Raw genomic sequence first — 19859 nt, forward strand, 5'->3', positions numbered from 1 at the left:
TTTAGAAGTTTTTAAGCATGAAAAGTAAATTAGGAACAGAAAAGCTGCATAAATACGAGTTTCTAATTGTTTTGATCATAATTTTCGAGCGGACAAAAATAGACATAAAAATATACTTTATATACGTGAAATTATTGTATTGTCATCGGTACATAGACAAGTACAAGCTAATAAAATCGTGTTAAAAATAGACACACATAATTACAATTTAAACGTTTTTCTGGTAATCTGTGTGTTCAATCTATGACAGCTTTAAAATAGTGTAGAATTGTAGATAAATAAATATACGATACTTTTTGTTAAGCAAGATTCTAAGGCCGCTTATCATACAAGATTGGGTTGTAAATCCAATGACACTGTGATTTATCTCGTCGATTACGAAGAGTTCGACGAGATGAACTAACCCATAAACACAGCCGACAGCACCTTGTCAATGGTACTTTTTATCTAATCACTAGCTTTTGCCCGCGGCTTCGTCCGCGTGGCATAGTTCACTAATAATGCTTTATTTTAGAACAAATTTGGTTAGCATAAAAAACGTTATAGTGACCCAACCTTGACATATAGACATATGGTGCCACGGATTTTTTTGTAGATCTTTTAAAGGGGAACTATTCTGTAATAAATTATTTTAGCGAAACTATAACCGTTTCTGCAGCGCACGCAGCGGAAGCTCTCAAATGGGAAAAAAACGATTTTGAAACATTATTTATTGGTGCTCCGCTTGTTTTGGTCTTGGCGTGATGTTATAAATATAGCCTATAGCCCTCGAAAAATGGGCTATCTAACACTGAAATAATTTTTCAAATCGGACCAGTAGTTCCTGAGATTAGCGCGTTCAAACAAACAAACTCTTCAGCTTTATAATATAGTATAGATCAGCACTAAATGTGGGAGTACTACCGCCCGGCCTATTTTACATTGAAACAAATGCGAGTTCTGGTCTAAAAAAATCTTGTGGTGACATACTCGTCTAGCTATTAAAGCGGAAAATAAAATTGAATAAGATCTATCTCTTACCCTTTTCAACGGCAGCCTGAGTTTTCGGATAGAACAGACTCGGGTATGCGAAATTATTCTTCATTTTGACAAAATTCGGGGGCTGTAAGCCTTTAAGTAGCACTGCGTCTAATTCCGTATAGTATGGCAGTAGTTTGTGGTTGAACTCCAATCTTAATATCCTGTCGAGAAAAGCTTAAGGTTTTTTTTTATTTATAACTGTGTAGATTAATCACCTTCGAAGTGTGCAGTGGATGGTGTTATGCATATAAAACTAGCACCGATCGCATTAATTCGAAAGGATTCTTTATGATAGATGTTATGGGAAAATTATTGTGTTGAGATTTTTTTCGAAGTTCAATATCATTTCAAATAAAATCAGGTTTAATTGTAATCAATGAAAAGTCTAAAATCTTTAGTTTCTAAGGTATGTTTGTAATGAGCAACGATAGATGACGTTCTCACCATTTTAAGCAAGCATAATTTCTGGTTTGAATGCTAGAAATGCATATTGAGAGCCAAGAGCTTCGTTTTGGTGGAGAAAAACATTTTTCTCTCTTCATCTTGATAAATACATTTGTATCGAGTTTGATTTAAAAATAATTTTATCGATTCTCGCATTCTTTATCATCATTAGCGCCATTCCATATTTGAATAAGTTGTCGTCATCAATGACACTAAGCATCCCAATCACACTCATCTAGAATATTGACTTTTACCTACCTTGTTGGAACATTCAATTGTCGTATTGGAGGGCTGAATATCCTCGGCCTGTCGCCTACATACTCTGGTTCTCCTTCCCATAGCAGCATCCAAGATGTGGGACCACGAGCCCATATCCTGACCAACGCTCCGGGGTTATACGTTTCGAAGACAGACACCTCTAGGGGGTAAACCGCCCTCTCGAAAGATACTTCTGCCGGAAATAATAGTTGTTTGCAAAAAATAAACCTTTATTAACATGCTTTTATTAATCTGTTTTTTTCCCCTCCCTATTTGGTAGTAGCCTAAGTAACTATTCCAGCTACACGCGGAGGGGTGGGTAAGGTCACGGGCTCAACTTGATAGAATTTGGTAACGCTAGCTCTGGCAAGAGCAGTGCTTTGCAGAGTCGCCACTGGATCGAAATCGCTACCTCCTGAGAAGATCTGGTGAATTGACTTGTGCCTATTTATCTATCCAATGTATCGAATCTTTCAACATAATTGTCTCCAACATATACATGTATATATCATCATATACATTAGGGACTATGACCATAATATTAGTACCATATTATTATTTCGGCCTCATAAATAATATATACTGTCCAGGATCACCAGAATAAATAACTATTATCTTAATTTCACAGATAAATACAGCGACTATAAGTGTGACTCTTTTTAACGTTATAATACGATATAATATAATATAATATGAGTTTTAAGTCCATCAAATGCACTCAAGGATTATGAGAAAGTGGAGGAGTTTATATACTTGGGGTCGCTGATCTCTAACCGTGGTAACTGCGAGAAAGAAATCGGACGCCGTATCGGGATGGCTAAAAGTGCCATGACTAGCCTCGATAAAATCTGGAAAGACCGTAATATTCGCCGAGTAACTAAGATGCGCCTGGTTCGTACGTTGGTCTTCTCTATCTTCCTGTACGGGGTGGAGACTTGGTGTCTCAGGAAAAAGGAACGCAAAAAGATTGAGGCGTTTGAAATGTATTGCTGAAGAAAGCTGCTACGCATTCCTTGGACAGCTATGAGAACCAATGTCTCCATCCTCGAAGAGTTGAAGGTCACCAAGCGCCTGCTGACTATGTGCCAGGAAAGGATCCGGAGTTTCTTTGGGCACATAATGCGATCCTCATTGCACAGCCTGGAGAAACTCACAATTCTCGGACAGATGGAGGGGAAGCGCGCTAGAGGAAGAGCGCCAGCTAGATGGGTTGACCAACTCAAGGAGGTGACTGGAGGCCAGATATGGGGAGCGGTACATATGGCGCAGAACCGGACCGAGTGGAGAAGATTGACATACAGTCACGATCCTCAGCATTGAGGGAACGAATAGAAAATATGAGCCAGTAAGAATATCTAGAAATTGTATTCCTAGTACACCCACGAATAGTTTCATCAATGTCGCCCTCTAAAAGATTTCAGATTATTATTCAATGTGGTCAATTCGTGCAACTACTGGTTTTATTAATTTCAATATTGCTAATTCTCACGATTATCAAATTTGTATGTGGTATATCGCGTTTTTATTGATATAGGAGTCATGATATAAAACCCATAATATTCAATAGCAGTTTACAATTATTTAATTATGATTGAAGTTTCTCATTTAATCATTGTTCATACATACCTACAAAGTCTTGACTTGTTATAGTGCTTGCATTCTGTGGCATGTAGTCTTCTTGTGCTGATGGAGCTTCATCCCACCAGGTGCCATAAGTCCTCTAGAATGTTTATGCTGAATTAGGTATTTTGAAATTTTTACACACTAAGTATATTTTTCATAATGTTATGTCTAAAGTAAGCAGAATCATATTAAGTCCCATTCAAAACTAATTTAAATGCATTATGCTATAGATCACAGGTTGTGAATGACTTAGAAACATACTCTCACACTGCGTAGGATGATTGAGTGTAAACAGAAAAAGGTTCATAATAGGATATTGCAGCTTACTTAAATAACAAGCTTGTCTTTCAGCCCATTCAATAAACAAAAGCATTTACAAGACCACCCCCTAAAATAAATCCTACCATGTTGAGTTATGACTCTATGGAACAAGTTTCTAGAAAAAGTTACTAAGACACCAACACTAAACTTTTTCAAGAATCAATTGGACAAATTTCAAATATCTAATCATTAAATCAAAGGCCTTAGCCAAAATGGCTAGCTTTTCTTTAAAAATTAAAATTTCTTATATAGGCAAAGGAAAACAGTTTATTAAGTTTACCTATGACTTTTGTATATTTAATTAATTTATTTAGAAACTATTGATGACTTTAGTGTCATCAATAAAATATATTGGAAACAGTTCTATTTTTCTTGCTTCAAACAAAAAATAGCCAGTAAAAAATGATTAGATTGTACTCTTATACCCACCTATGTAAAGCTCACCCTCTTTAAGAACAGTTAGCTGGTATATAATTCAATTGTTGAGTTAAGCTCGCCATTTTATAACTTTTTGCAATTATTTTATTGTATTAACTGTGTGTACAATACAGAATAAAGAAAAGAAAAACACAAAAAGAAAATGTTAGATATAAATTGAATCAAGTCTTGAGTTGTCATTTATTAAGATTTTTTTTTTTAATTGTTTAGATGGATGGACGAGCTCACAGCCCACCTGGTGTTAAGTGGTTACTGGAGCCCATAGACATCTACAATATAAATGCGCCACCCACCTTCAGATATAAGTTCCAAGGTCTCGGTAAAGATACAACGGCTGCCCCATCCTTCAAACCGAAACGCATTACTGCTTCACGGCAGAAATAGGCAGGGTGGTGGTACCTACCCGTGCGGACTCACAAGAGGTCCTACCACCAGTGTGGTATTTTGACCACCAATTAATATTAATTATTTCATGTCATATGTACCAATTTTTAGAATTGCATTGTTACTTTATGTGGTACAAGTTCACCAGTTTCTTGCAGAAAAACAAATGCGATTAATATGTTTTTTTTTTTTTTTCTGTAGATAAGTAAGTAAATTTACAAGTCGAAAATATTTAACTTTTAAAATGTCTCAGGATTCCAAATTATATGGCCATTTTCAACCACAGAGTGGAATTTAAATATTCTAATTTTGAGCAGCTAGTTCAAAAACATTTCCTCCAACCTATAAAATTAATTATTGGCTACCCCATTTTATTTTACGAATTTATGAAAAGTTAAGGTATACTAGTGCATAAGTTTATGGGCTTAAGGCAACATAATTTAAATTTAAATTGAGATTGAAAATTATTACTAGTAATTTTGTAATAAATTTACCATAACGAAGGCTTGAGGGTAATCTCCGTAGTCAGGAAAATTGGATGGTGGACCCCGGAGGTTGAAAGCTGTATATGAAACACTGATTTCACTTCCGTACTGAGAGCTAAAGTCTTCAACATTTTGCACAAATTGCTCTACAATTTGTTGTTCTGGGTCTTCTTCAATATCACTATTGTCTTTAAGCCAAAACAACGATGATATTACATCAGACGCACTCTGCATTTTCACTATTTTAATTAACGCAATTTACGGACAAAATATTAAGAACGATACAGTACACTGAACGACAGTCAACACAACAATGTTTTGATTTTTTATTTTGGTTTCTGTTTTGACGTTGACAATGGAAAAATTTTCACAGATCCAAAACAAAATCCACGGTAGTTAACTTTCTGTCAAATGATTCACTGTCATTATACATTGAAATCAAGCAATTTTTTTTCAAATTATGTACTAACGTACCTACTACATACATAATAATATTAAATAGTATTTTTTCTCGCTACTCTTTGGTATTTCTTTGTCAACCTACCTACTCAAAAGAAATAGATCTACATTTTTAAACGTAAGCATCATACTTCTACTAATCTCTGGTCAGCATACCTTTAAAATAATCTGTTTTTCATACAAGCATGGTCGCAAAAAGATACATTTGTATTATTTTAAGAAGTATTATGGTAAATAAGGATTTATTTTTAGTATGACGTCAGAGGCTGCGGTTGTAATGCTGGTTCGTTAGAGAGTGAATCAAAATGAACAAAGGAATAAATGTGGATCATACAACAAAATCGTTAGAATCCCAGGAATTTAAAAAACAAACACACTTTCACAAAATACCCCTAAAGGCTCAAAATGATCCATAATATCGCGGCTATTGCCGTTTATGGATATATTTAAATTCCAGTATTTGATACTTTAGAGTACGTATTTAATTTGAAAAAATTTTGAATATCAGTTTATTCTCATACATTTTTAGTAACATTATTGTACAGAAATCACAATTCAACTGTTGGTAATAATGTTTAATCAACTCAAATGCTCGGTTTTATTCCCCAACTATTAACTTTTCACACTTTTTCCCATATTTTATACTTTAGTGGAGCAATATTTATAATTTCCGAATTAATTTACCTTTTCTGAGAAGTATTGTTTAAAACTAATAGATTTTACAATTTCTTAAACACAAGCGATGTTATGTGTAGTGTACACGACCCGGTCTGTATGGCTGTTTCCGAGTCGTGTAATAATATTTTCTGCTGTCTGTTTGTGCGCTGGTAGAAGACTGCTGTTTCTTTCGATGGGTTTCGGCTTCTGTAGCGAGGTTTCACAGATAACTGTCTGGTTCACTGGTGGTAACTGTACTATCGGAGAACTGCTGGTAACTGTTTCTGTCTTGCTGATGTTTCTTTGTCGGAGAGCTTCTGAGAACTGTTTCTGTCTTGATGATCTGCTGAGAACTGTTTCTGTCTTGATGGTCTGTTGAGAACTGTTTCTGTCGAAGATCCACTGAGGACTGTTTTTGCCTATAAATGGCCATCCTTTTATATTTATTTCAGTACCCCATCTCGCGACGCGCTATCGACGCGTCACTTTCGGAGGGTCCCTTGATCTGTATGTTACCGTAGTGAAAGCGCTCCACGAATTGTTCCTATTGGTCTATTCACATTCTCTGGTCTGATACACTAACATATTGCATATTAAATAATTTAAGATTATACATTTTTGTTACGTAATTACTTATTAACTATATTAATTCTATTTGTTCGGTAAAACTATTTAAAATCAGTTTCGTCCTGCACATTACTCCCGCCGTGCGAGTCCATCGCATTCTTCTCGGTGCAGGATGGTCTTCTTCGATGGGCAGGATCAGTAGTTTTCTTACTGGTCTCCGTAGAACTTGGTTTTGATGTCTACGGTGCGCCCCACGTTGTCGGGACCTGGATATATCGCTATCATTTCTCCCTCGCATGCGCGTGTTTCGTGGCAGGCATTTCCACTTTTCACGGCGACGCTTCGGCCATGAAGCTCCCGCCGGTGCCGCAGCTGCTATATTTACTTCACCCATCGGTTCTGTAGTTTCTGACGCCGATTCCGTCGGCCAGGGGTCCTCTCGTTAGCGTAGGAATTCTGGCCCTCTGAACCACCTATGTTCGTTGTGGTACGGCATTGGGACGTCTCGGGTCACGTCATCGGCTAAGTTATGCTTCGTGGGTAACCATCGCCTCCCGTTTACTGTTGCACTGTCTTCTATAGCTGTCAGGCGTTGGGTGACGTAAGGTTTGTACGAGCGTGATCCCGTCCTTGTCCATCTCAACACTATCTTACTGTCGGTCCAGAAGGTCTTCGAGGTCGGCTTTCTTTCGTGTTTTCGACGAAAGTCTGTTGTTACGAGTACTGCATCTTTTAAACCTTTAAAAATGTCCAAGTAGTCGTCTTCGTAGTGTCTGTTCTGTACTGCGACTGCCGCCTCCGGGTGCGTGGCTTCTTGTTTCTGGGCGGTCAAGTTCTTTACATATATTGCTGTGGAAGGAGAACTTGACGCCCCGAAGATCAACGAGGTCATTCTGTTTTCTTCTGGGGGCTTGTCATCTCGCTGATCTTTGCGCCAGAGATAACGGAGCGCGTCTTTGTCTTCAGGTCTCAATTTTACTTGTATGAACATCTCTTTGATGTCTGCTGTTACTGCTATATTATGCTGTCTGAATCTCATTATCACTCCTGGCAGTGATTGGAGTACGTCCGGTTCCTTAAGCAGCATATAATTCAAAGCTACCCCTCCTATCCTGGCGGCGGTATCGTGGACAACTCGGAGTTTTTCCGGCTTCAGGGGGTTCCCGACGGCGAAGTGAGGTAGATACCACGTTCTGTTCTCTGTTTTTGTTTTTGGAGCGGGCTCGGCGTAGCCTTTCGCGACGAGTGCTTCCGTCTGTTCTGTGTATTTTTGTTTCAGTTCCGGATTACGATCGAGTTTGTTTTCTATATTTATCAGTCGCTTTAACGAGTTATTGTAGTTGTCTGGTAGACTGACATTATCTGTTTTCCAGAGCAGAGCAGTTTCGTATCTTCCATCTGTTGTGTGGACTGTATTACTGTTGAGGATGCGAAGCGCCTGTTCCTCTGGGTCTGTTTTTGGTTTTCTTGGTGTGATGCATAGCGCATCCATATCGAAGTACTATTTTACCAGATTTTCTATTTTATCATTTTCCTGGGTTTCGCTGGCATGATTTATGTAGTTTATGTGGTGGCCTAGGGTACCAGTGCGACCTCCATGGCTGATTCCTGTTGCCTCGTCTAACTTTCGAAGTTAGTAACATGTGCCAGTTGTCTTGGCCAATAAGGATTCCAGGTTTCGCGTTCTCGTACGTGATGATGTCACTGATGTCTCGTAGGTGCGAATACTCATCTATCTGTTCCTTTGGTATTTTTTGTGCTGTTACTTGTAGGTCGTTAACTGTTCTCGCTTGTATTATTTATTTTCGACTGTTGAGGCCTCTGAGCGTGAGGTTGACTCTTCTTGACCTTGTTTCCGTTGATTTTATGTTGTTAATCGCCTGTATGTGTAACGGATCGATTGGTCCTGTTATTCCAGTCTTCTTGCAGATGATTTCGTCTATGAGTGTCACCGTCGATCCATCGTCGAGCAGCGCGTATGTATCAACTGTGCTTATTGGTCCTTCTACTTGGACTGGGATTATTTTCAAATAGGACTGTTTCTGTTTTCCGGTCCAAGCGGAATTAATATTCTCTGTTGTTTCTTTGTTACTGTTTCCTGTTTTTTCAAATTTTCTGTCGAAGTGCAGCATCTTGTTGTGAGTGTATTTGCAGTCATTGATGCCACACGTGTTCGGTTTGCAGTTGTGGGTTTTATTTCTATACTTAAGACATCGGAAACACAGGTGTTTATTCTTAGCGATGTCCCATCTTGTGTTTCAGTCTGCCTTCTTGAATATGTAGCAGTCTGTTGTGGTGTGTTCAGTGTTGCTACATACCGGACATTTAGCTCGTGATGGCTTCTCACTGACTATGTGCACGTTCTGTGTGCGTCTGTTGTGTTGTGCGTGTTTTTCTAATATTGTTTTGGTAGTTTCCGGATTATATAAGTAATGTGTGCACTTTAATGCACGAAGCGTAGCTACGGCGTTGGTCACCTTACTGGAGAATATACATATGTCTCTTGGTGTTTCTGTTAGTCGTGGCAGAGCTCGAAGCGTGTCTAACTCCGTTATGGCTATCGTTTCCGGTCTTCCGAATCGCGCTTCTAGACTTCTTATGACGTCGGACGGATCAGCGTTCGTTATAAGTAATCCGTCAACGGCTTCCTTTGCCCTTCCTTTCAGGTTCCTTCTGAGTCTGTTTATATTTTCTGTTTTTGTAAAGGAGTTCATTGTCTCTTGATAGGCTGCGCGAAAGCATAGCCAGTCTTGGCGATTGCCGTTAAAGAATGGCAACTCTGTGTATCTTGGTTCGCGGGCGGCTTTGACGGCGAGTGTTATTGCTGCGGTTAGATCTGAGAAGTCTTGTTTGTCGCAGGCTCCCGCCGGTGTTTCCTTATGTCGGTCGTGATTTTCCGTTTTTGTGGGTTGGGTTTCCAACCACGTGCCCACTCTTTCGTCGAGTTCTGACTTACTGTATTCTGATTCGCTGTTTTCGTCATCAGATCCAGCTTCGAGCGTGGCCAATCGGGCGGCTGCTAACTCCACCTGTAGGCGGGCGAGCTCTTCTCTAGCTTTGGCTATCTTCTGTTCTTTTCTGTTTCGCGACCGGTCAGTTTTGACTGTACCGGCGCGCTGTTTTGTTGGAACGACATTCTGTTTGGCTATATACTGTTTGACGGCCTCTGTTTTTGAGTTCCCAGGTTTCTCTGCGACTTTCGTCGTGGCTTCCATGTTGGCTGTTGCGCACGATGATTCTGTTGTGGGGGCTACCAGACTCATGACGGTATTCGCGGCTGTTTCTGTCCACACGCTCTGTGTTGTAGCTGTGGTTTCTGAGGGCGGCGATTGTTTAGTTTCGATCCGTCCTCTTCCTGTTGACCGCGTTATCGGCATTGTTCCGGTTTCCTTTTTTCAAAACGTATCCTCTACCCGGCTCGAAAGAATAATGAAATGTGTCCTCTATCCGGCTCGAATGGACCATGAAATGTACACGACCCGGTCTGTAGGGCTGTTTCCGAGTCGTGTAATAATGGTTTTTGCTGTCTGTTTGTGCGCTGGTAGAAGACGGCTGTTTCTTTCGATGGGTTTCGGCTTCTGTAGCGAGGTTTCACAGGTAACTTTCTGGTTCACTGGTAGCTGATTCACTGGTGGTTTTCTGATAACTGTACTATTGGAGAACTGCTGGTAACTGTTTCTGTCTTGCTGATGTTTCTTTGTCGGAGAGCTTCTGAGAACTGTTTCTGTCTTGGTGATCTGCTGAGAACTGTTTCTGTCTTGATGGTCTGTTGAGAACTGTTTCTGTCGAAGATCCACTGAGAACTGTTTTTGCCTATAAATGGCCATCCTTTTATATTTATTTCAGTACCCCATCTCGCGACGCGCTATCGACGCGTCACTTTCGGAGGGTCCCTTGATCTGTATGTTACCGTAGTGAAAGCGCTACACGAATTGTTCTATTGGTCTATTCACATTCTCTGATCTGATACACTAACATATTGCATATTAAATAATTTAAGATTATACATTTTTGTTACGTAATTACTTATTAACTATATTAATTCTATTTGTTCGATAAAACTATTTAAAATCAGTTTCGTCCTGCACATGTAGTATCTAATATCTAATGAAATATTAAGCGCTTGCGTTGCGTCATAGACCTATATAGTATTCCTACTTCAGTGCGTTGCGTGGACTTCATTGAAAAATGTCAATGTCAAACCGAAGAAAACAAACGCTTCGCGGTAGTATATGAGCTGTCAAATCTTTTGAAAAAATGGCAGCGGGGCCTATTGCTGAAAGAAATCAAGGTAATTCTTCAAGGAATACTATAAAAAAGCGATTGTTCATCATTAAAGTGAACTGTCTAATACTATTATTTTAAACTATCTTGAATTTTTTACTTTCACAAAACCGCCAAAGTTGAGGTTATGTTTTCAGTCAAACTTCTTAATTCATAAATATTTAAAAACTTTCACTTATGAAACTAGTTTGTTATAAACTTATTGAATGATAGCATGAGAGCTTTTACTGTTTATAATTTTAATACGCTCTAGTGTTGTGTAAACACCTACAATTTCTTGACAGATGCAACGATTTACGTTGGCGGTCTCGATGACAGGGTAACTGAGAGTTTGTTATGGGAGCTCTTCGTGCAGTCGGGGCCAGTAGGTAAGTTCAATTCACGCTGAAGCTAAAACCATAAAAACTAACAGAATACATATTAAAGTTTACACGGTTCTGTCATTTCAGTAAATGTTCACATGCCCAAAGATAGAGTGACTCAGACACATCAGGGCTATGGATTTGTTGAATTTATGGGTGAAGAAGATGCTGACTATGCAATAAAGGTAAACAGTTTTTCTAAAGCTATTCTGCTATAAGTTATTTTTTATAAAAACATTTGCAATCAATCCACATATTTTACAAACAATAGAAACTGCCTATGACTGAAATGCGTTGGTCCTGTCATGTTCACTGAAACTTACGAATACATACATTATTGATTAGCTAGCTGTTAATTGTTAACACATTGGATGCCAAATGAAAAGTTGAGTATTTTCAGACCACGGTGCGCACTGGTGAACCTTATTTGGGCCATCGCAGTCACCTGTGAACTGTTTGAGGGTTCCAATATAAATGCTTCTTACAAGTGACATTTTTTTTTTCTTCCATACAAAATATCACATTTTATAAATTTTTGAATAAAAATCTCAAATTGATCAAAATTACTGAATCCCTGATTTTGGCTTGGCCCAAAATGATGGGATGCTAGGCCCACCGGTGGGTCGAAAAGTGTTGAACATCTTAAGGAGAAGTTCTTTGATCATGCAGCTGAAGCTACACTGTACTTGCCCGTGGGAATGTGTTTTTTTAAGATTAAAGGTAGCTTATGTTCATACTATCACTTCAATAAATATATAAATTTGTTGCTTTGTTTTGATGTAAAACAAGGACAGACAAATTACAAACAAACAAATACACTTTCAAGTTTCTAATATTAGTAAAGAGTATGGTTTCTATAGTTCTAAATGTATATTCGTTCTTGATATAGTAGCTAGAGTAATAGATACTATAGTGGCAGTAGCCATCATAGACCAAGATATCTGACAGATGATTGAATTTTGTCAATAACATTTTCAAGATTAACTTGCATTTAAACATACAAGTTCTGAACAACAACATTTGGACTGTTAGTCTACTGAGCAATTTTATCTGGTCAGTGGAAGATCTTCCCTTTGATGTTACGTCCCAAACCATCTTTATTTGGAAATTTATAATTTATTTCATATATCCTTATTGGTTTTAGGGCTTTTATAGAGAATGTAACTTTTAATAAATATTATTATGTTCTAAATAATAAAGTAATTTATTTGACAGATAAAGAGAATAATTTATATAAATAAATAGTATAGTAAAAACTGTTAAATTCACCTATTTCCTCTAATAAACACTATTGAAATGTATTTAAAATTTTAGGTCATGAACATGATAAAACTATATGGAAAGCCTGTAAGAGTGAACAAAGCATCAGCACATCAGAAGAACTTGGATGTGGGAGCAAATGTGTTCATTGGAAACTTAGATCCTGAAGTAGATGAAAAGTTATTATATGACACATTCTCTGCATTTGGAGTTATATTACAGACACCTAAGGTAAAGTTTTATTTTGATTTGTGTAAGTAATTGTTAACTTAGCTAGTTTGATGCCCCTGGCATTGTTGACCACCATGAGCAACGGTAACCACTTACCACCAGGTGGACTGCATGGTTGTTTGCCTAGAAAGGCAATAAAAAAGTGTGTCTTCTAGATTGAAAGATAGAAGGCAGATATTGTAAAGGCAGTAGAGGTTTTGTCCCCATATCTTGAAATTAGTGGTAGCATTAACATTGTGGTGTTTTAAGTTATGTTTAGTAATTAGTTATGGTATGGTGCCAGTGTATGCCATTGTACAGCAACATCAAATCAATGCCTCCAATGAACACTACTCTAACTCAAAATTTGGAATTTTCGTTTTTCACGCAAATCGCTTCACTATGTTAAAAGTATTACAACTAATCATTATTGATGGAGTTCGAAGCAAGAGTAGATCAGCTAGTTACACAAAAAAAACATAAATATATCTGCAATAATAAAGATTGTATCAATTTTTTTCGTTAAAACGCTCCTCCTGTAAATCTACGAATTTGGAGTTAGCGTAGTGTTCATTGGAGGCATCGAAATGATATACACAAGAAAACCAATGTGATATTTAGTAGTAGTAAATGGTGGCAAGGCATTATGAACCCAGTAGTAGTAGCAGTTGGCACCACCACCTCCATGCCTATTTCTAGTGTGAAATGCATTTTAGATTTAGGGTTTGTAGGGCAACTATTGTAGTATAAGTGGGTGGCGACATTTTCATTGTTGCTTCCTATGGACTCCAGTAACCACTTAACACCAGTTGGGCTGTAAACGTTCACTCGTTCGTTAAAACTCCTTTTCCAATTCACAGAAACGGAATAGAATACTGTGTATAGTAGAACAGCTTTTTTTTTACTTAATAATCTGAAACTATGATTACCATAATCATTTTAATTTTTCAGGTAATGAGAGATCCTGAAACAGGAAATTCAAAAGCTTTTGCTTTTATTAACTTTGCATCATTTGAAGCCTCGGATGCAGCAATTGAAGCAATGAATAACCAGTATCTATGTAACAGGCCAATATCAGTTTCATATGCATTTAAGAAGGATGTGAAAGGGGAGAGGCACGGATCAGCAGCAGAGAGGTATGTCAACATGCTCTCAGCAGACATTCTGTTTTAATAGGACATGTGTTGTATATTGACAGAAGAAAGCAGAATTGTAACTTGAAAATCCCAACTCTACACCAGAGCCATAAAACTATTTCAAAAATTTATAACTCATATTATATTTATAGAGATAGAAAGTAAAAAAATTGGTTTAAAGCCTATCTGATAAATATAATGAGCTATGAATTTTTTAAATAGTTCTATGGTGTAAAGTTGGGTTTTTCAAGTATGCAACTCTGAAATTGGACAGTCATCAATATAATACAATAAAGAATTCAAATTTCAGAACCAAGAGGTGGAATTCACATTATGATGTGTTTAGGATTCAGCCTGTTTATCTAAAGAAAATAAAATCATTGAAATAGATGAAATTTACCACAAGTACTTAAACTTTGTGTATTTTTACAGATTACTTGCTGCACAAAATCCACTATCGCATGCGGACAGACCTCACCAGTTGTTTGCCGATGCACCACCTACGTTGATGGGGCCTGTGCTAATGGCACCACCGCCGCCGCCCACACCATCCCCGATGCCACCACAAGGACCTCCAATGAATGCGCGACCACCACCACCATTGCCTATGTCAGCGCCGCCGCCACCGCCATCTTCGATGCCTCCTCCCGGTCCACCACCGCCTCCAGGCCCTCCACCACCACCTCCACCATTCCATCATTTCCCGCCTCCGCCATTCGGTCCGCCAGGGTTTGGACCACCACCCCCACCTGGTGCTCGTCCTCCACCACCATGGAGACCACCGCCTCCATCATTCAGGCCGCAGTTCCCTCCTCGTGGGCCTCCGCCGTTTGGGCATCCCCCGTTTCCGCCGCATCCACCTGAACCAAACTATAATTATTGAGTGCTGATAGGGAAAGGACTGAAATAAATAGTGTAATTTTGCATAGTTTTGTTTTAATTTCGACACAAGCATAATAAAAACGGTCAAAAAGCTCAAGGCCTTTTAATGAACCACATAAAAAATGTGGAGTGTGGTGACTTAATATATCGCACATACGGTGCTATAAAGTCACTTATGCAATTTTTGTTAACGTTGAACTGGGTATGAGAAAATACATTTTTTAATAGTTATTAGTGAGACGAGCTAGATATTTGCTTTTACTGATGAAGTTTAAAGCTGTAGTTTAAATATTATCATTTTATTTCTATAGCCTAGCAGAACTATATAAGAATTATTTAATAAGATGTGTAATATTTCAACGTTTGTCCTGAAAATTTACATAATTTGCATAAGTGACGTTATCGTACCTTATGTGCGATATACTCCACTTCGAAACATGAGATCTATTGTTTATAAGTAGATATCTGGTATTTGCATAAAGTAGGTACGTTCATGCAAATACCAGAAAAAACCGTTGCATAAAGTACGAGTTGACGTCTCGAACAATGAACTAAATAAGCACGAAGTACGCGAATTGCGGAATTATTTAAGGTATTTTATGACCTGGTAACTAAGACCTTTAAGTAATGTCTTAATTTAATTTATATTCTTATTTTTATGAAAAATGATAATATGGAGTGACATTAAATGTAATGAATATGATTAATTCATAGACCTATATAGTAGGGACACGACATATTGTTCTATACGTACAATTGCTTATATAAATAGCACCCATTTTGAAGGCACATACATAAACATATATCTATCTCGTTCTTACTCACCACTTTAACTCGCAGGAAAACAATATAACAGTATTTCAGTGCGTACATAAAATGAAACATGAATATACGTAAATGTCTCCGTCTCCGTCTAATGAGGCCGAAAATCCGCCATGTTTAGCGCGCCAAATGTCATTGTCACGTCAGTTCGGCCGTCTGTTTTGGGTTGTACATTATTTATTGACTTTGATATCGATTTAATATGATTGCTTATATAAAATTTCTTATTTTATCATGCTTAAAACATACAAAAATAATAATTAAAACATATTTTATAGGATCTCAAGAAAGTCGTCGGAACTATTTAAATAAAATAGTTTTATAACACTATTGTCAACTCGTTAAATATTTAATAATTAAGTGATTTTAGAGAGGAAGTCACAAGGAATGTTTGTAATTTTATTAACGAATAAATGTTCTGTAGGTGTTTTTTTTATCAGGCGGTCCCTTGATAAGTTTAAAATTTGAATCACACTCAATGGTGCGGCGTACCTTCCTTGAGGTGCGCTGCGGTAGTGTGTTACGCTAAAGTCCGTAACAATTCAACAACAAACAAAGTCAGCAAAACAATTAAAACAGATTGTAATAGTCTAAGAAAAACACGTATTCAAAATACGATAACATTCAGCATGCTAGAAATGGGCAGATGGCACTGTACTACGCCATATCTTTATGTTTTGCGGCAAACGACAACTTTATAAAATCAGTGTAGCAAATTTTAAAAATCGTCATATCGTTTACTTGGCAAATTTGAAGCACGAACTCGTCTTAGATTTCACATAATATCTAAATCACATCATCTTTGCACATAACAATATACTTACTTCCTATTAAAGTATAAATTCTACAAATACATTCACTCAACAATATTTAAAATAAAATGAGCCAAGAACGTTTATCGATAAAACCTACTAACATTAAAATTTTCTGGGCAGCACTAAAACCGCCATGTTTTGTGGCCAGATGACGTCACAGTGGCACGAATTTTTTGTTGACGTTTCATTTCCATAGGTTTCCTACTTCAGTGGATTAATTTAAGACATTAATCAACTGAGATGATATGGGATGAAATATAATGTCAGTAAAATGGTGGTCGTTTACTGAGATTTTTGGAGTTTACTCCTTTAGAATCGATTTACATATATAGGCCCGGGGTATGAAAATTATGGGGACCAAAATCGTACTAGCATGTCACACGAAATGCGTTATGCGCCTGATTGGCTCCTGATTGCGTGATGCGTGCGCGCGCCAATCAGGAGCCAACGCGCGGCCGCGTTATCGCAGGTGACGCCGGGCTGCTGCGCCGGCAGTCCGCCACAAAGCCTCGTACTGATCGCGCGTTTCTCTCATTATTGTATTTTCATATATTTGTTAGTCGTTTGTTTTGTGTCTCGTTAATTTGTTAATAATCTGTAGTGTATCGTGTTGTCGTAATATAGAACTATTTCTCGTATTGTTTCGTTTAATTTACCGACATCGTTTTGCTTGTGGCCGGACGCCGTTCGGGTTCGATTCCTGAACGTATCAACTGTTAGTGGGTTGATACCCGAATATAACCCGCTACAAATCATTTATTAATAAAGCTTATTAAATATAAACAATTCCTTCTATCAGTGAATGGACAACTTATATATTAATTGTAAAAGTGAATTATATAGACTTACTTAATTACCGCATCCACGTGTTCCGCAACTCCCGGATCATTCTCACTAGAATACGTAACTTCCATATTTTACTGTATTCAACTGACACAAATTTATATTTATATCCAGTAAACTCCAGTCGTGCGTCGGAGCGGACACACACACTTTTTTTCAGTTAACTTTTTGGAGGATCCCGAAAAGTTACGTCCAGCGGCTTTGTTTCAATTTCCCACATTTGTGCACTTTCACAGATATCAAACAGTTAATAAACCACCGTTATTACACATTTAAACCTGAAGAAACACTAATTAGACAAAATAAAACAAATCGCACAACATCACTCCTCGCGTTCCCGCCAAAAAGTCCGAATTGCGGAATGCCACATTACCGGCGATAGATTACATAAATAAACAGTTAATATCTACGTTTAACTTCGTTTTTGTATATGTACTGATATTTCCAACCGAACCAGCGCCGATTGGTCTTGGGCTAGGTTGAGAGCTGTGAAATTGTCTTCACGAACAAACCTCAATCAATACAAAGTGCATGATAGAAATTTCAATAGCCGGATCCACACCGGACGATCCAAAGCGCTCCGATCGCGCGCGGCATGAAGCGCGCTCCACGGAGCGTGAAGCGTAGACGTGCCGCGCGCGATCCATGTGCGCGGCTGAGAGCGCGCAGTCCTCGTCGCGCGCGATCCATTTGTTGTCGGTTTTTTGGTCATGCACAAAGGGGCCTCAGTCGCACAGTCTGGACGATTTAGAATCGCGTGATCCGCCGTTATGGATAATTCGCAATATATCCGTTTAATTTCTCTATATAGGGAGAATAAATGTTTGATTTGCAGACATTCGTGCAAAATTAGCTTCAGCTCCATCATCAATTAACTCTTTGTAAAATCGAGTCCCATATTCCAACCGGTTTTTTAAATTTGTTTTGACCCAATTCTGTCTTTTTCGTTTTCGTAATTTTTGCCGTAAATATACAAGTAAAATGTAGCTTAGTGCTGCTACGGTTATTCGTCGCCGTCGTTGCACGTGTGACTCCATAGCCAGACAAAATTCAACTGATTCAGTATGGATCGGCAGGAGCGCGTTGGAGCAGCCAGTCAGGATCGCAAAAGATTGCTGTTAGATCGACCTAGAACTATCCACGCTCCACGCATCACGATCTTGGATCGCGGATCGCGGGATCGCCGATCCATTTTGGATCGTCCGGTGTGGATCCGGCTAATCACATTAGATCAATAGCGGCCACGCATGTTGCGAACATGAATACTTGCGCATTGTCTGCACTTTAAAAAAAATCTAAAAGAAGAAACAGTAACATTATCTAATAGAATTATGAAAATAATTTTATGTTTTATCTAAAGAAATCAAAAAAACGAAGGCAATATAGTAAGAGTGTAGCATTTTTTGATTGAGTACATTAATGTTTTAAAATTAAACCAAGTAGATCATTGTTTTCATATCAGATGGCACATGTATGGTGGCATGCGTACTTTATTATTATTATGTAGTATTAAATTACATACCAACAATTTTACTAACAATACAGTGACATGAGAATGAGAGCTACGACTAAATCTTTCCACTTAAATTTTCTTTTCGAATAAACAAGACTTTTATTCCGCTATCAATGCTGCCGGTTGAATAAATAAAACTACTGGTGACTGGTTATATTTTAAACTTACCGTCAGGATGCGGAATAGAATTTAGGATTTACGCTCGACGAATTGAGGTAGTAGACATTATTTTGCAATCGATCTGAAACTAGGAAAAGGATAGTCATTCAATTTCTTGTATTGTAATTATACTTGAGACCTTAGAACTTATATCTCAAGGTGGGTGGCGCATTTACGTTATAGATGTCCATGGCTCCAGTAACCACTTAACACCAGGTGGGCTCTAAGCTCGTTCACCCATCTAAGCAACAAAAAAAATATTAATTTTTTTTTTTTCCAACAAAAAGAAGTGTTTTTAAATGGTCATATATTTCACACTTTACATTTATTTATCTATATTTACCCCTTGTGGTCGCTTGGTTACCTTCGGTTCTGGCTGTTTCACTGATCGCAGCTTAGTTGACTCTCAAATTTTTGTTCGAATCCTTCACACCCGAACACATGTTTGTTTTGCCACAAAAATAGGTAAGTTGGTTGAAGCCATGCAAGTTCCTAATACGCCCTACAATCAGAAAAATAATACAAATAAAGTTAAGTTAAATAAATAAATACAGCAATATAGATACACAGCCGATCACACTATTTTATTTAAGAAAATGGGTATATGAAGCCAATCATAGACACTTAATTTAGCATAATTCGTGAAACAGAAATGGACCCATACAAAACTAGCCGCATTCACGCAACCTCAGGTGCTAGCTAACGAAATACATTTCTGTTCGTGTAAGACCAGGAAACCTGTACGTACATCATTTGATTTAATTGGTATTTTAATTCGTTTGCATTATATAGGTACGCGTCATAAAAAAGAGAAGCCCGTGTAGTAAAATATTCCCTACCTAAGCTGATGTTCTAGAGACACCATATTATTATCAGCGTCACCGGGCTAGTAGGTGAGCTCACGGGGCTCAAACCTG

At 38.0% G+C, this 19859-nt stretch overlaps 2 protein-coding genes across 5 annotated transcripts in view; one reads left to right on the top strand and one right to left on the bottom strand.

The window, feature by feature from the left end:
* The window catches only part of LOC101736612 (F-box/LRR-repeat protein 4), a 37396-nt gene extending 32069 nt beyond the window's left edge, over positions 1-5327 (bottom strand). The window contains exons 1-4 of one of the 2 annotated variants that reach the window (XM_012688644.4): positions 4983-5327; positions 3349-3442; positions 1723-1912; positions 1021-1181 (exon numbers count right to left, since the gene is read on the bottom strand). In XM_012688644.4, coding sequence (XP_012544098.1) covers positions 1021-1181; positions 1723-1912; positions 3349-3442; positions 4983-5207 — 670 coding nt within the window. In that variant the 5' untranslated portion in view covers positions 5208-5327. Of the gene's footprint in view, positions 1-1020; positions 1182-1722; positions 1916-3348; positions 3443-4982 lie in introns of both variants that reach the window. The other variant, XM_004924079.5, reaches the window with a different exon arrangement.
* Positions 5328-5432: 105 nt separating this feature from the next.
* Spx (spliceosomal protein on the X) lies at positions 5433-14834 on the top strand. 3 transcript variants are annotated; one of them, XM_062669556.1, is made up of 8 exons: positions 5433-5550; positions 5685-5905; positions 10820-10947; positions 11225-11308; positions 11390-11487; positions 12617-12793; positions 13724-13908; positions 14341-14834. In XM_062669556.1, exons 3-8 carry the CDS (start codon positions 10914-10916, stop codon positions 14789-14791), a joined length of 1029 nt encoding a protein of 342 aa, XP_062525540.1. In that variant the 5' UTR covers positions 5433-5550; positions 5685-5905; positions 10820-10913; the 3' UTR covers positions 14792-14834.
* The last annotated feature ends 5025 nt before the right edge of the window (positions 14835-19859 follow it).

Source organism: Bombyx mori, chromosome 8, assembly GCF_030269925.1.
Source record: "Bombyx mori chromosome 8, ASM3026992v2".
NCBI lineage: Eukaryota > Metazoa > Arthropoda > Insecta > Lepidoptera > Bombycidae > Bombyx > Bombyx mori.

Coding starts and splice junctions, on each gene's coding strand:
- Spx (XM_062669556.1), top strand. CDS start 10,914: ATGGCAGCGGGGCCTATTGCTGAAAGAAATCAAG. Junction 11,488..12,616: donor ATGCTGACTATGCAATAAAG/GTAAACAGTTTT, acceptor TTAAAATTTTAG/GTCATGAACATGATAAAACT. Junction 13,909..14,340: donor CACGGATCAGCAGCAGAGAG/GTATGTCAACAT, acceptor GTATTTTTACAG/ATTACTTGCTGCACAAAATC.